This window comes from Protopterus annectens, chromosome 17.part0, assembly GCF_019279795.1.
Source record: "Protopterus annectens isolate FY-2018-M chromosome 17.part0, PAN1.0, whole genome shotgun sequence".
NCBI classification, from domain to species: Eukaryota; Metazoa; Chordata; order Ceratodontiformes; family Protopteridae; genus Protopterus; species Protopterus annectens.
Genome location: NC_056751.1, coordinates 40,976,125 through 40,989,178, shown reverse-complemented (window position 1 = coordinate 40,989,178; position 13,054 = coordinate 40,976,125). Strand labels below are relative to the sequence as shown.

The following is a 13,054-nucleotide window of genomic DNA, read 5'->3' as shown; positions in this document are numbered from 1 at the left end:
GGAGAGATAGATTCCTGTCCCAGAGACTTCCCATGCTCTGGAACAGACTACCCATTCATGTCAAGCTCCTCATTAGCCCTCTTTAAGAAAAATATTGACAATTCAGTGGGAAGTAGGAAATTCACCCCGGGGATCACTTCTGTGGCTCTGCTTGACGGGCGCTGGAAAATAATTTTCTTGGTAGCAGAAGCCAGGGAACTTTTTTGACTAGGCTTATATAGGCCCCAGGGCCAATAGCTTAATACCTACCTTTGAACCTATTACCCAGATCGGTGTTTGGACATGCTTTGTGCAGGGGAATGACTGTAGCCATCTTAGAGGCTTTTGTTTTTCTTTTATTTTTCCTCCAATAAAAGATCCTACTCCTCTGTGAGACCTTAATTTGGTATTGCTCTAACAAAACCTCCCTTTGAACCAGCATCTACTGCAGACTCTTATTAGGGAAAACCATCTTCTTGGTTGCTGTTACCTCAGTCAGATGGATTTCAGAACTTTATGGCTTCTCTTCCATTTTGCCCTATTTGGCATTTCACAAAGATAGGGCCACTAAGATCCAGTCCTTTCTTTATTCTAAAAGTAGTGTTGGAGATTAACCTCATTCAGCTAGTACATTTCCCAGTTTCCTTCCCTAACCATTCCAATTAAGAAGAGTGTTTGCTGTGCACGCTTTGTCTTCTCAGGCAACTCAGATTTTATCATCATAGAACAATGCTATTCAGGAAGGATACTCAGTTGAACGTATCATTTGCTGGACAGAATGGACAACATGTGTTATCTAGGTGGCTTTCTGATTGCTTTACATTTGTTTACTCTTGTAATAGGAAGACATTACCTGCTAAACCAAAAGCAAAGTCGGCAAGATCTATGGCGACATCTGCTGCCTTTTTCAGGATTTTTTTTTTCAGTGGGGGAAATTTGTGCTACAGCAACATGTTCTAAGTTGCATACCTTTCCAAACATTACAATTTGGATATCATTTCTAGATCTAGAGGTTAACTCGGAGCTTTGGTTCTGAAAGGTATCCGGTCATGAATTCCACCCAAGGAAATAGGTAACCGAGGATTCTGTCCCAATTGTCAGATCAAGTAGACTGATGAAATAGACTATGGTAGTCGTGTCCATACCATAATGCTGGATCTTTTTCATCTTAGTCCATCTTATACTGTCATATTCATTCCCTGTTCCACCTTCCAAATTATCATCTCTTCCAAGAAAGGGCCGACTTATTTGGTCAGCTCTTCTGCTGTTACTTCTTGAACTCTTCACTTTGTAACATGAGCCCTTCTTGTGAAGTTATTGATAGCACAGGGGAATTGTGGGAGGTTAAAGCTTAAGTAACTGAAGGCTAGGAGCACTAGCAGATGGCTGGATTGGATCCATCAAGTGTTTTGGTACCCAATAATCATATTGGAAGGATTAAACATTATGGTTAGTATATTTCTTTATGTGCAACATATAGTGGAGTGAAAAATAATTAGTTTTTTTTTTAATTAAATTAAAGACGTGGTTCCTCCTATTCCTTTGAGGGTAGGGGCCCAGTCTAAATGTGTTTTATAAGTAGTTATAACCAGTGGCACTGTATGAAAATTTTATAAAAGTTTAACCATTTCAGAGATAGAGATGTTTATGTCTAAACAGGAGAATGCTAAAAGTTATTTAGGGACAGTATTCTGGAAAATGGTCAGTTGTAAATGGTTAATGTAGAAAGAAAGAGTTGTTGAGAGCAGACATAGTAATTGTAGTGGATTTATCTATACTTTTTCTTATCTTACACTCTGCTGCACAGCATAAGTATGAAATGCCTTGTAAGTGTAGGGGTGTTGCAAGATTTACACCCTTACTTCAGGTGGCTAAAATCTGAATGCAAATAAAAGTTACTGGATTGATAGTGTGATTTGAAAAACTTACCAGCTTTGGCACTGACGTTGTACCATAATTGCAGTTATAATTGGGAAGAACTACATTTTAGCCTTGATCACGATTAAGAATTTAGAACACTATTTGGATATGAAAAGTTAAGTTCAGTTGAGCTTACTAGTGTTTAATATGTTCACTATAAAAATAGTAGTCTTTACATAGCATTATAAAATGTTAGTAACAACTGTAGGATTTTCATTTGGATAGGGGAAAGGTGCCTTTTCTTATAACACTATGAGGACTTTTGCATGGCACCATGACAGTGTTCTCAAAGTATTTAGCCCAGTGCAAGTCACAGCTTTTTGAGGTACGTGGTGCAGATACTGCACTACTGAATATATCTTCGTGACATTGAGTAGCATTGTTTCTCATTCCTTTTTCAGTATCAGTCATTTCTGTTCAGTGTTAACTGTTATGTGAATTTCACAGGGATCCAGAAGAGGCTGTATGAAGCATCATTTTAATTATTTGCATGTCTTTTTGTGTCAGCCTTCATTGAGCTGTGGACTTGGAACACTGTTGATGTTAAGGGTATCTCTAAAGGAGAAAAAAAGTTGGTTAATAGTTATAGTGAGTGTAGGTATGAGATTTGTTGAACTATTTCAGACACAGATGACATAAAAATATTTTAATTCGTTATTGCTTTAATTTTCTAGGTGTTTGGAAATTCCCCTCCAGGCACTATGACAGAGAAGTTCCCAGATCTGCTGCAGTTCACAACTCAAGTGTCACGACTCATGGTAACTGAAATCCGGAGGAGAGCATCAAATAAATCTACAGGTATGGACCTTGATGTACTAAATGTAGGTGAGGTTATCCTAGGTCAGCTAAATAGGGATAGTATTCGAATCTGATCATTTCAGACATCCTTTAGTATGCGTTACTGATGCTTCCCAACAGGCAGCAAATGCAACCAATGAAATTGTAGCCAAATTTTTTCCTTGTATCTTTGTCGTAAAACATATGAGATCTATTTTAAGCAGAATACTAGATAGTGAAGCCTGTTTTCTCACAAACAAAAAGCTAAGCAACAAACAGTAGAAGTACTGAACATCATAGACGTCATAGGTTCATAGGACGATACTAGGCTATTGGCCCGGAGGCCCTTATAAGCCTAGCCAAGAATTTCATCCATGTTCCCACAAAGTCAGCATCTGTTTTCCCTGTCCAGCAGGAACACCGGTGGGATCCCAGGGGTATATTTTCTGTTTCCCATCCAGTCGTCCAGGTTGCTCTTAAAGAGGGCTAGTGAGGTACTCTGCTTGACATGGAGAGGAATATTCTATTCCACAAATGGAGTTGTTGGGACACAAACTATCCTGCCAGCAAGTTCCATTAATGTCACAGACCAGGTTGAGACCTTGCATGCGGGTTGCATGAGTGGAGTTTGATTTGCGGATATGCAACAACTCCATCGAGGCTGAGTCTGAGATGGCCTTGTATGCCAGACACAGGTCACCTCTGAGCAGTCTGTATGAGACTGAGTAGAGACACAGAGCTTTTAGCCTATCTGTATAGGATAGGTGTTTGAGACTCTGGATTTTCCTGGTCAGGAATTTCCGTGGTCTCTCCAACTGCTACATGTGCTTGGCAAGGTACAGTGCCGAAGGGGGCATCGTACCCGATAATGGGTCTGATAAGGGATGTTATGACCTCCTTGTTCGTGGATGAAATACCCTTACTTATGAGGTGGGCCATGTAGAAAGCCTTCCGTGCAACAGAGGCATCATTTGTGGTAAATAAGACAAAATGTGATTGTAGTGTTTTATATACTTACATAACCATATTTGATTATTGCTGTCAGACCGCAAAACAGTTGAATAATTTAAGCAGTTGCGAAGTCATGTTAAAAAAAAACAAAAACAAAACTTAAATCTCCAGTGTGAGTTCTCTGTGAAGATTGCCTAGCTTTATTTGATTTGTTACTTTTTGTATAATACTGTGTTTTACAGCTTTCTTCAGGCAGGACTCCCACATAAGTATTTTAACAGGCTTCTTATTACATGCACCAATCGCTTGGGCTGCTTGTGCTTTTTTTTTAAATACTGTCAGAGGTGTCTGTGTTTGGTAGTGCCTGCCTTTTGTTTCTTCCCTTACAATCATACCTTTCATCTGTCTTTCATTTTGCAGAATGTCCTCAATTTTGCCTCACATTTTGCTCTGTCCCTCATAAAATTTTTGATTTTCTAGTAAGTCACTGAAGATTCCATTCAGTTAGTAATGTCAGACATTAGAGTTTCATGCTTTTTATTGATGTTAATTACATCACTGTTGCAGTAGCCTAAGCTATATAGGGCATATTCTGCCAAGGACTAGACGTCTGGTCTGTATCAAAGGTCTGGACACCTTCCACTTGTCTGTACATCTAGGGAAGCATGAAGGTAGATGTGTGAGTGCCAAAATTCAGAACTTTCTTGCCTTTGAAGCTACCAAACTTTGACTTCTCAGTGTTTTCAGTGATTTGTCAGTTAGCTAGTTTTGAAAAATTGGTCAGATAAGTATCCCATTATGGGCTTTCCTTCAATATTTCTTTGAAAAGCACTATTGTTTTTTTTGCTTATGTAAATGAGGGAAAGGGGAATTGTTTGTGTAGATGCCCTTTCCAGTATAGAGGTTCTCACACAGTTTGTATTTTCTGTTTAGGAGAGGACCACAATGTCTGGTTGAGCTCTTTTTGTTTATTGTTTAAACCTGAGGCAATAAGGAGCCAACTTAATTCCCTCAAAGTATTCATATAAAACTAGCAGCTGAAAGCCCGTACTCAGCCTTTTATGGAGTCTAGTGCCAGTACGTCAGACATCCCTCTTCTGGTTGTTAAGAAGAGAAGATTTCTTAGAGATATTTCAGTAGTGTCTTCGTCATCATCCTGTCTTTATCAGCCCTTGATAGATGACTCCTCTCTGGCCATATAGGAGCCCTTGGACTGTTCATCGGCTACTTCCAGTCCCTGAGGTATTGCTCCTTGGGAAGCCACCAAGGGTCAGGAGTCTAGCATGTCCTCCATGGTCAGACATTTGCTTGCTGTAGAGAAAGGAGAACCTCACTTAGTTGGATTGGAAGGAGATGGCGTCCCACAGATTTCAAGTTAGGCAAGAGGTACTTGCCAACTATGGGGAATGCCGGGATGTCTGAGTTTATTTGGAGATGTTCATCGTGCATACAGCTGCAGTCATAACAGATGGGTTCTCCTGCCGTCAGGCGGGTCCTCGGTCGGCCGAATTCCAAAGTCTAGGTCCGGCGTCGGTTGTCGTCACTTCTTTCCTGACGTCAGTGCGACAGGGGTATAAAAGAACCAGCCGACACCATTTTTTCAGTCTTTCTTGCCGCGCGGTGCCCGAAGCAGAAGCAGTTCGCAAGTGCCGGTCGGCCAGCTCCTGAAGTTACGAAAATTTTGCAACCGAAGTCTTCTTGAAAGCTAAGTACCCCGTTGGGGAAACTTTTCTTTCCTCAGAACGATGTCAGACAAAGTTAATAATTGTATTTCATGTGGGAAGCAAATACCGCATAAGGATTTTCATTCCCTCTGTATTCCTTGCTTAGGCCCAGACCACGACGTCTCGGTCTGTCGTTTTTGTGCTACACTCAATAAACGCACCATTAAGCGTCGGGCGGAGTTCGCCCAGCATTATTTTGGCAAAAAATTTAACTATATTATGTCATCGGATACTCCGACTCCAGTTTTATCTAAAAAACGCAAAGATAAGGACCGACACATGTGGTCCGCGGCCTCTACCGACACCACGCCAAAGCTGACTACAGGTGGTCCGGTTCTCAGCGAGGCGCCTATGCAGCCCCTGACTACCGACGACACTTCATTGGCGGTGTCTTCTGTGCCCGAGGTCGCAGGCTCCTCGGCCCACACCCCGACTACAGATACCGAAGCCACTCTTGGTGGTGAATCTCAAAATGTAGACAGGTCTGCCTCCTCTCAAGGTGTCTTCAGACCTTCCTCTTCTTTTTCCATCAAGGCTTTCACTAAGTCTAAAGCAGCCATGCATTCTAAGAGACAAGCTACACAGGGCCCATCTCCAGGCCCCATGCCTAAACAAATGCTTAAAATGGCTGAGGATTTAATTACTGTTATCAGGGTTCTCAACCCCCAGACAAGCCCAGAGTGGAGGAAGAATCCTCCTCTGACCAGGCCTCCATTATATCAGAGCACTCTGATGAACAGGAACATTCTTACTCCCCTTTTGAAGATTCTGATGCAGAGGAGTCCATTCCCTCTGTCCCCCAGAGGATTACTCATTTGGGGAAACCTTGCATACCTTAAGGGAACACTTCCACTGGGAAGGCCAAGAGTACTCAGATTCCAAGAAAAGGCTTAGGGATTTTCTCTTGCTACCTCAGCACAGGCCTCTGGCTATACCTCCTGTCTTAGACATACTAGATGATGTATACTCGGAGGCCTGCCTTAACCCGGATTCTTTACCTCCAGCCCCAGTCAAGCCTGACAGGTACTACCGGGTTCCTGACTCACATCAATTTTTATACAAAAGCCATGCGGCTGACCCAGAAACTATCTCACAGGGCCCCAAGGGAATTAAGGCCTCCACTGCTGAAAATCCATTACCTTCCGAGAGAGATTCCAGATCCTTAGAAAGGTGGGGAAAAAGGTATATACCTCGGCCACATTAACCATGAGGGCATTAAACTGCCAGTTCCATATGCTAAAGTACCAACAGTTTCTGTTAGCACAATTGAGAAGTAAAATGTCACAACCTGAACAACCAGACTTGAAGGAGTTGCAGGATTTGATGCATAGTGCAGAACAAGTGGGTAAACATACCTTGCAATGTGGTTTTGATGCTCTAGAGGCCTCATGTAGAGCTGCTGTTACAGGATCAGTGATACGTAGACATGCCTGGCTCAAGGAACAAACCTTACCAGATCATGTCAGAGCTAAATTACTAGATGCCCCTCTTCATAAGGATGTATTATTTGGTGTTAATGCTGAGGAGGTATTAAAGAAAATGGAGGAAAAGGCTAAATCAATGCAAACAGTGAAAGATTTTCTACAGGTACAACCTCCACATTTCAGTAGAAATTGGCCTTCCAAAAATTGGTCCTTTCCAGCCACGGACAGACCCCAAAGAGGTAGATACAGGCGCCCGAGGGGCAGAGGGCAATCTCAAGGATTGTTTAGAGGCAGACAATGGCAAGCTCCTACACAAAGAGGTGGTGAGGATAGTTCACAGCCATTCAGAAAGCAAGCCCAATGACTTTCCCCTTTGCATGCCAAGCAAGGCTCAAATGGCAGCACCCTTAGGCGGAAAACTGGCATTATTTTCAAAAGAATTGGCATATTGTCACAAAAGACAAATGGATCCTGGACATTATAAACAGAGGCTACAGATTCCATTTTCACACCCTTCCAAAAATGAGAGGCATGCCAAACCTGCCACACAATCAAAGGGCAGAGGCACAAAGACAAATTTCAGATCTCATGGACATGAAAGCTATTCAAGAGGTACCTGCTCACGAACAAGGTCAATGTTTTTATTCCAGACTATTCCTGGTACCAAGGAAGGGAAAAGATTGGAGACCTATTTTGGACCTATCCATCCTAAACACATTTTACTGCACCAAATTTCAAGATGCTCACTTTACAGCAGCTTCTTCCCATGCTGGGCAAGGAGTCTTGGCTGGTAACATTGGACCTCAAGGAGGCATACCTGCATGTCCCAATCAGACAAAATTGCAGAAGATACCTCAGATTTCTTGCAGGTTCAATCCATTATCAATTCTCTGCATTGCCCTTTGGCTTATCTACTGCGCCCAGAGTATTCACGAAATGCCTGGCATCAGTAATTGCCTACTGCAGACTTCAAGGGATACAAATATACCCCTATTTGGACGACTGCCTGATCCAAGCGGACAGCAAGCACATACTTATGAAACATCTGGCTTATGTAATAATGTTGTTGAATTCTCTGGGATACACAGTCAACAAAAAGAAATCAAGGCTAATACCCTCTCGGAAAATAATTTTCCTGGGTGCCAACTTGGACACAAACATCCAGGTGGCCTACCTCACACCAGAGAAGCAGGGGCAACTAACTCAATACTTCCGAACACTAGCAAATTTCACCAGGCTGACTGCAAGGAAAATCCTGCAGGCTCTGGGATTCATGGCATCTTGCATCCTACTAATCCCATGTGCAAAGCTGCATATGAGGAAACTTCAATGGTACCTGAAATACCTATGGTCTCAACACAGCCACAGTTTGGAAACAATAATACCACTAATTCCATGTCTTCAAAAGGAATTTCTGTGGTGGGCTCAAGCATGCCAAACAAACACAGGTCTCCCATTCAGCAAGCCTCAAGCAAATCAAGTCATCACAACAGACGCCTCGGACTACGCCTGGGGGGCGCACATGACAGATCAGTGCATTCAGGGCAAATGGTCCCGAAAAGAAAAGCACCTTCACATCAACCAAAAGGAAATGCTAGCAGTAATAAATGCTATTATAGCTTTCAAAGACCTACTGCATCCAGGTCAACTATTGATAAGGACAGACAACACCACAGTAATGTGGTACATAAACAAACAGGGAGGAACCCATTCATACCCCCTATGCAGGCTGGCCATGTCACTGTGGAACATGGCTCTGGACTTGCAAATCGAACTTCAAGCACAGTACTTGCCAGGCAAGGAAAACACGCTGGCAGACAACCTAAGCAGAAATATGATAGATCCACACAAATGGAAGTTGCATCCTCAAGTTTTTACAGAGATAATTCAAGCATGGGGAAGGCCAGACATAGATCTCTTTGCCTCCCACAAAAATCACCAATTGACAAAATTCTGCTCAAGGATTTTTCATCCAAAGGCCTGGAGAGTGGACGCTCTCTCTTTCAGTTGGACTACAATGACAGTTTATGCCTTCCCACCTCTTCCTCTGCTGCCCAAAGTTCTATTAAAGACCAGAGCAGACAAACCAAAGATGATTCTCATTGTTCCAGACTGGCCAAGACAACACTGGTACCCACTCTTGAGGAGCCTGACGCATTCTCCACCATGGACCCTGCCTCTAATGCCTCTTCTTCTGACTCAGCACAGCTTCAAAACTCTTCACAGTCAGCTGAAAACACTCAATCTGGCCACATGGAAGATTCCTTAACATCACAACAGACCCTACTCACCAAGGAGGTGCAGGATGTCATCTTGGAGGCCAGAAGGCCGTCTACTAGAAAAGCTTACTCCGCAAAATGGAAACGGTTTTGTGCCTGGAATGAGAAAAAGGGCCAGAATCCTGGAAAACTGAATTTACCTCAAATATTACAGTATCTAGCTGAGCTGCTAAGCAGTGGACTTTCATTCTCCTCCATCAAAATCCATGCCTCAGCCATTTCTGCAGAATACAACACTGATCCACCTTTACTCTTTCACCCCCTCTTAAGACAGTTCCTCAGAGGGGCTAAGAATATGAAACCCCCAAGGAAACAACCAATACCTGCTTGGGATCTCAATTTCATTCTAGAAAAGCTGACCTTGCCTCCTTTTGAGCCAGCTGCCTCAACAGATTTGCAATATTTGTCCTGGAAAACAGCTTTCCTTCTGGCTATTACCTCAGCTCGTAGGGTATCGGAACTACAAGCCCTCATGGCTGTGCAGCCTTTTATCATCTTCCAGCAGGACAGAGTTTCCTTACGAATCAACCCCTCCTTTATGCCAAAAGTGGTATCCAGGGTAGCTTTGAATCAGGCTATACACTTACCTACCTTTTATCCTAATCCTCAAAACAAAGGGGAGAGACTACTACATTCCTTGGACATCCACAGACAACTGCGTTATTATTTGGACAGAACAAAGCCTTTCAGAAAATCAGAACAGCTCTTTGTGTCCTATGCTATAGGAGCTCAAGGGAAACCAGTTTCCAAACAGACAATCTCAAAATGGATAGCCCACTGCATACGCTTTTGTTACTCTTTTCATGGCAAAACTGTACCTGCAGGCATCAGATCTCACTCCACAAGGGCCACAGCTACCTCTGCAGCTTTCCTCAGAGGAGTTCCTACCAAAGATATTTTGGAAGCAGCCACTTGGAGTTCTGTACATACCCTTTCCAAGCACTACCACCTACCATTATACTCCAAAACTAGAGCAGGCTTTGCCACTGCAGTCTTGCAGGGCATCCTGGCTCCTCCTAGTTCCACCTAGTGCCTACCACCCCTTTCTTAGCTTTGGGATTCTACCCATCTGTTATGACTGCAGCTGTATGCACGATGAACATAGTACAGTTTTGTACCTACCATAAATGTAGATGTTTGAGTGCTAATACAGCTGCAGTCCAGGTTTCCCTCCCTCCTTCCCCTCTTGGGACAGGTCTATTGGCTAACACCTCCTCATACAACCTGATTGGGGTATTCATTTATGGTGTATTTGCTTGCACTACTGTATTTTGATTATATGGCATTGCTTTATTACACACAATTTATGTATTGCCTTCCTTCTGGGGGCACCTGACATCTTAGGCAAGAAAAACTGAAGAAAATGGCGTTGGCTAGTTCTTTTATACCCCTGTCGCACTGACGTCAGGGAAGAAGCGACGACAACCAACGCCGGACCTAGACTTTGGAATTCGGCCGACCGAAGACCCGCCTGACGGCAGGAGAACCCATCTGTTATGACTGCAGCTGTATTAGCGCTCGAACATCTACATTTATGGTAGGTACAAAACTGTACTTTTCTCTTCAGACTCAGAAGGTGAAACACCTTTCCACTCCCTTGTACCCCTGCTTGAAAAAAGGCTGAAGACAAGTTGTTCTCTTTTGCCAAAGGCCTTTTTAAGGCCTTTCAGTTTCTTTGGACTGCTTCTCCAGCCTTTGCTTATTCAAAAAGGATGACATCGCCCTCTCCTTTAGATTCAGAATCTGATTTTGACATTGAAGAGGTTCGATTAGATTATGCTTCCAAGTCTGTTCACCTGAAAACTTGGAGTCAGAATATGTAGAGGAATTGTCTTTTATCTAATACTTCTGAAAGTATGAAATACTTAATTAAATGGGAGCGAAAGGAGGTATATGAAGAATGGCAGACATGCTATTACCTTTTACAGGCAGAAAACCCCACAGCAGTAGCTATACCTCCGGTTATTGGGTCAGTTGAGAATGCCTTGAATTCTGCCAGTACTTCTGTTAGGCATTTGCTCCTAGGTAGTCAGATAAGCTTACAAGCTACCTCAATTTTATAAGTACATTTTCTGTAACCCCAGAGTAGAGCTTTCTTTTGTTTCATTAAAAGTGTCTACTGATTGGCGTGTCACCATTGAGAGGAAGTCTATGAAATTTGCTTTTTTGGGCACCAAGCTGTTTCCAGTCGTCATTGCTCTAAACTTGTTCTGAAGGACCCTCTTTCTGCCCAAGCGGAAGGTTTGGTGCCTTCTGCTTGTGGGTCCCCATATATGAAGGCTTGTAAGAATGGGTCTCAAACACCTATCCTATACAGACAGGCTAAAAGTCCTGTCCCCTCATTCTACTCCATCTCATACAGACTGCTCAGAGGTGACCTGTGTCTGGCATACAAGGCCATTTCAAACCCAGCCTTGATGGAGTTGCTACATATCCATAAGACAAACTCCACTCGGCCAACCCGCATGCAAGGCCTTAACCTGGTCTGTGACATTAATAGAACTTGGTGGGATAGATTTGTGTTCCAAAGATTACCCCATCTGTGGAATAGACTGTCTCTCCATATCAAGCAGAGTACCGCTCTAGCCCTCTTTAAGAGGAACCTGGACGACTGGATGGGAAACAAAAAATGTACTTCTGGGAGCCCACTTGTGTCCCAGCTGGACATGGGAAACAGGTGCTGAGGGAACATGGGCAAAATTATTGGCTAGGCTTATAAAGGCCTCCGGGCCAATAGCCTAGTATCATCCTATGAACCTATGAACCTATTATCAGAAACCTGTAGATCTAAATATTTGGCTGCATCAAATTCAGTTCCCTCAGACTAGGACAGCAGAGCCTTTGGCAGATTTGGAAAAAAAAGTTTTTCACTTCTTCATCCTTGGTCTTTAGAACTATCAGTTGTTTGGTATACATGTCCAGGTACCTTTTGGCATCATTGGCTGACATGAAGAAGGTTATTGCAGACTAACCTAGTTTAGAATCCAAGTCTTTATTGCTTTCTGTGTTTTCCTCAGTCACTGAGGTTACTAAACATTTTTGAGATGCTCCTGTGACGCTGCAGATGGATTATCTAGGACTGCAGCAATTGAATCAGTGATGTGCAGATATGCTTGGTTCGAAACTCAAAAGTTAACCAGATGATGTCAAATCTGAAATTCTCAAGTGTCCCCCTGATAAAGAGTTTTTATTTGGCGTTTAACCAACTGATATTTACAAGAGATTTGATGACAAGAGGAAACTGATCAAAAGAGTAAAACAAATTTTTCTAGTCCCTATACCCCAAAATAAAGCAGAAATTATCGTTAACCATTTGAAATATCAGGACCCACTAGGGTGAATTCCGAGATGTGGAAACTGAATGACCTGAATGAAAGAATGGTCTTGCATATACTAAGTCAGAGATACCATTTCTGGGAATATTCCCTCTTTTCTGAGGGATGGCAGTCTTTAAGTTGGTGTGTGTGTGTGTGTGTGTGTGTGTGTGTGTGTGTGTGTGTGTGTGTGTGTGTATATAAAGCTTGGGTGTGAGTGGGGGATTCAGGGGGGCTTGCCCCCCCCTACAAAAAATAAGTTTTAAAGAGAAGAATGATTTTAGAAACTCGTTCTTTTCCAAGTTTTCAGTCTTTTTTTTTGCTTGTTGGCACTTGCATTTCAAGTGATATTTCAGTACTGAGCCGAAATTTTCCTTTCAGCAGTGCCATTTTGCAAGAATTCATTTAAACAATTAAAATAAAGTTCAGGAAAGCTACCATTTAAAATGCAGTGGCAGGGCATTTATAAGGAAAAGAGAAGGACACCACAGACCCAATCTCAGCCCAAGGAAAATGACTGCCTATGCTCCCCTTCCCTCCCCACCCTGGCAGCTCTCTAAACCTTTCATATTATTTTTCTCTTCATTTTGCACTGTGATACCAGGTTTTAGTGGATTCTTTGGTACTAAGAATTATTCAGAATGGGTACAGGAAGCAGTGGGATACTTCCCCTCCAAACCTAGGAA

General features: G+C 42.7%; 1 protein-coding gene across 1 annotated transcript in view; it reads left to right on the top strand.

Annotated features, from left to right (window-relative positions):
• The window catches only part of WDFY3 (WD repeat and FYVE domain containing 3), a 5,086,165-nt gene that overhangs the window by 524,509 nt on the left and 4,548,602 nt on the right, over positions 1 to 13,054 (top strand). The window contains exon 3 of the mRNA XM_044059488.1: positions 2,574 to 2,697. Coding sequence (XP_043915423.1) covers positions 2,574 to 2,697 — 124 coding nt within the window. The remainder of the gene's footprint in view (positions 1 to 2,573; positions 2,698 to 13,054) is intronic.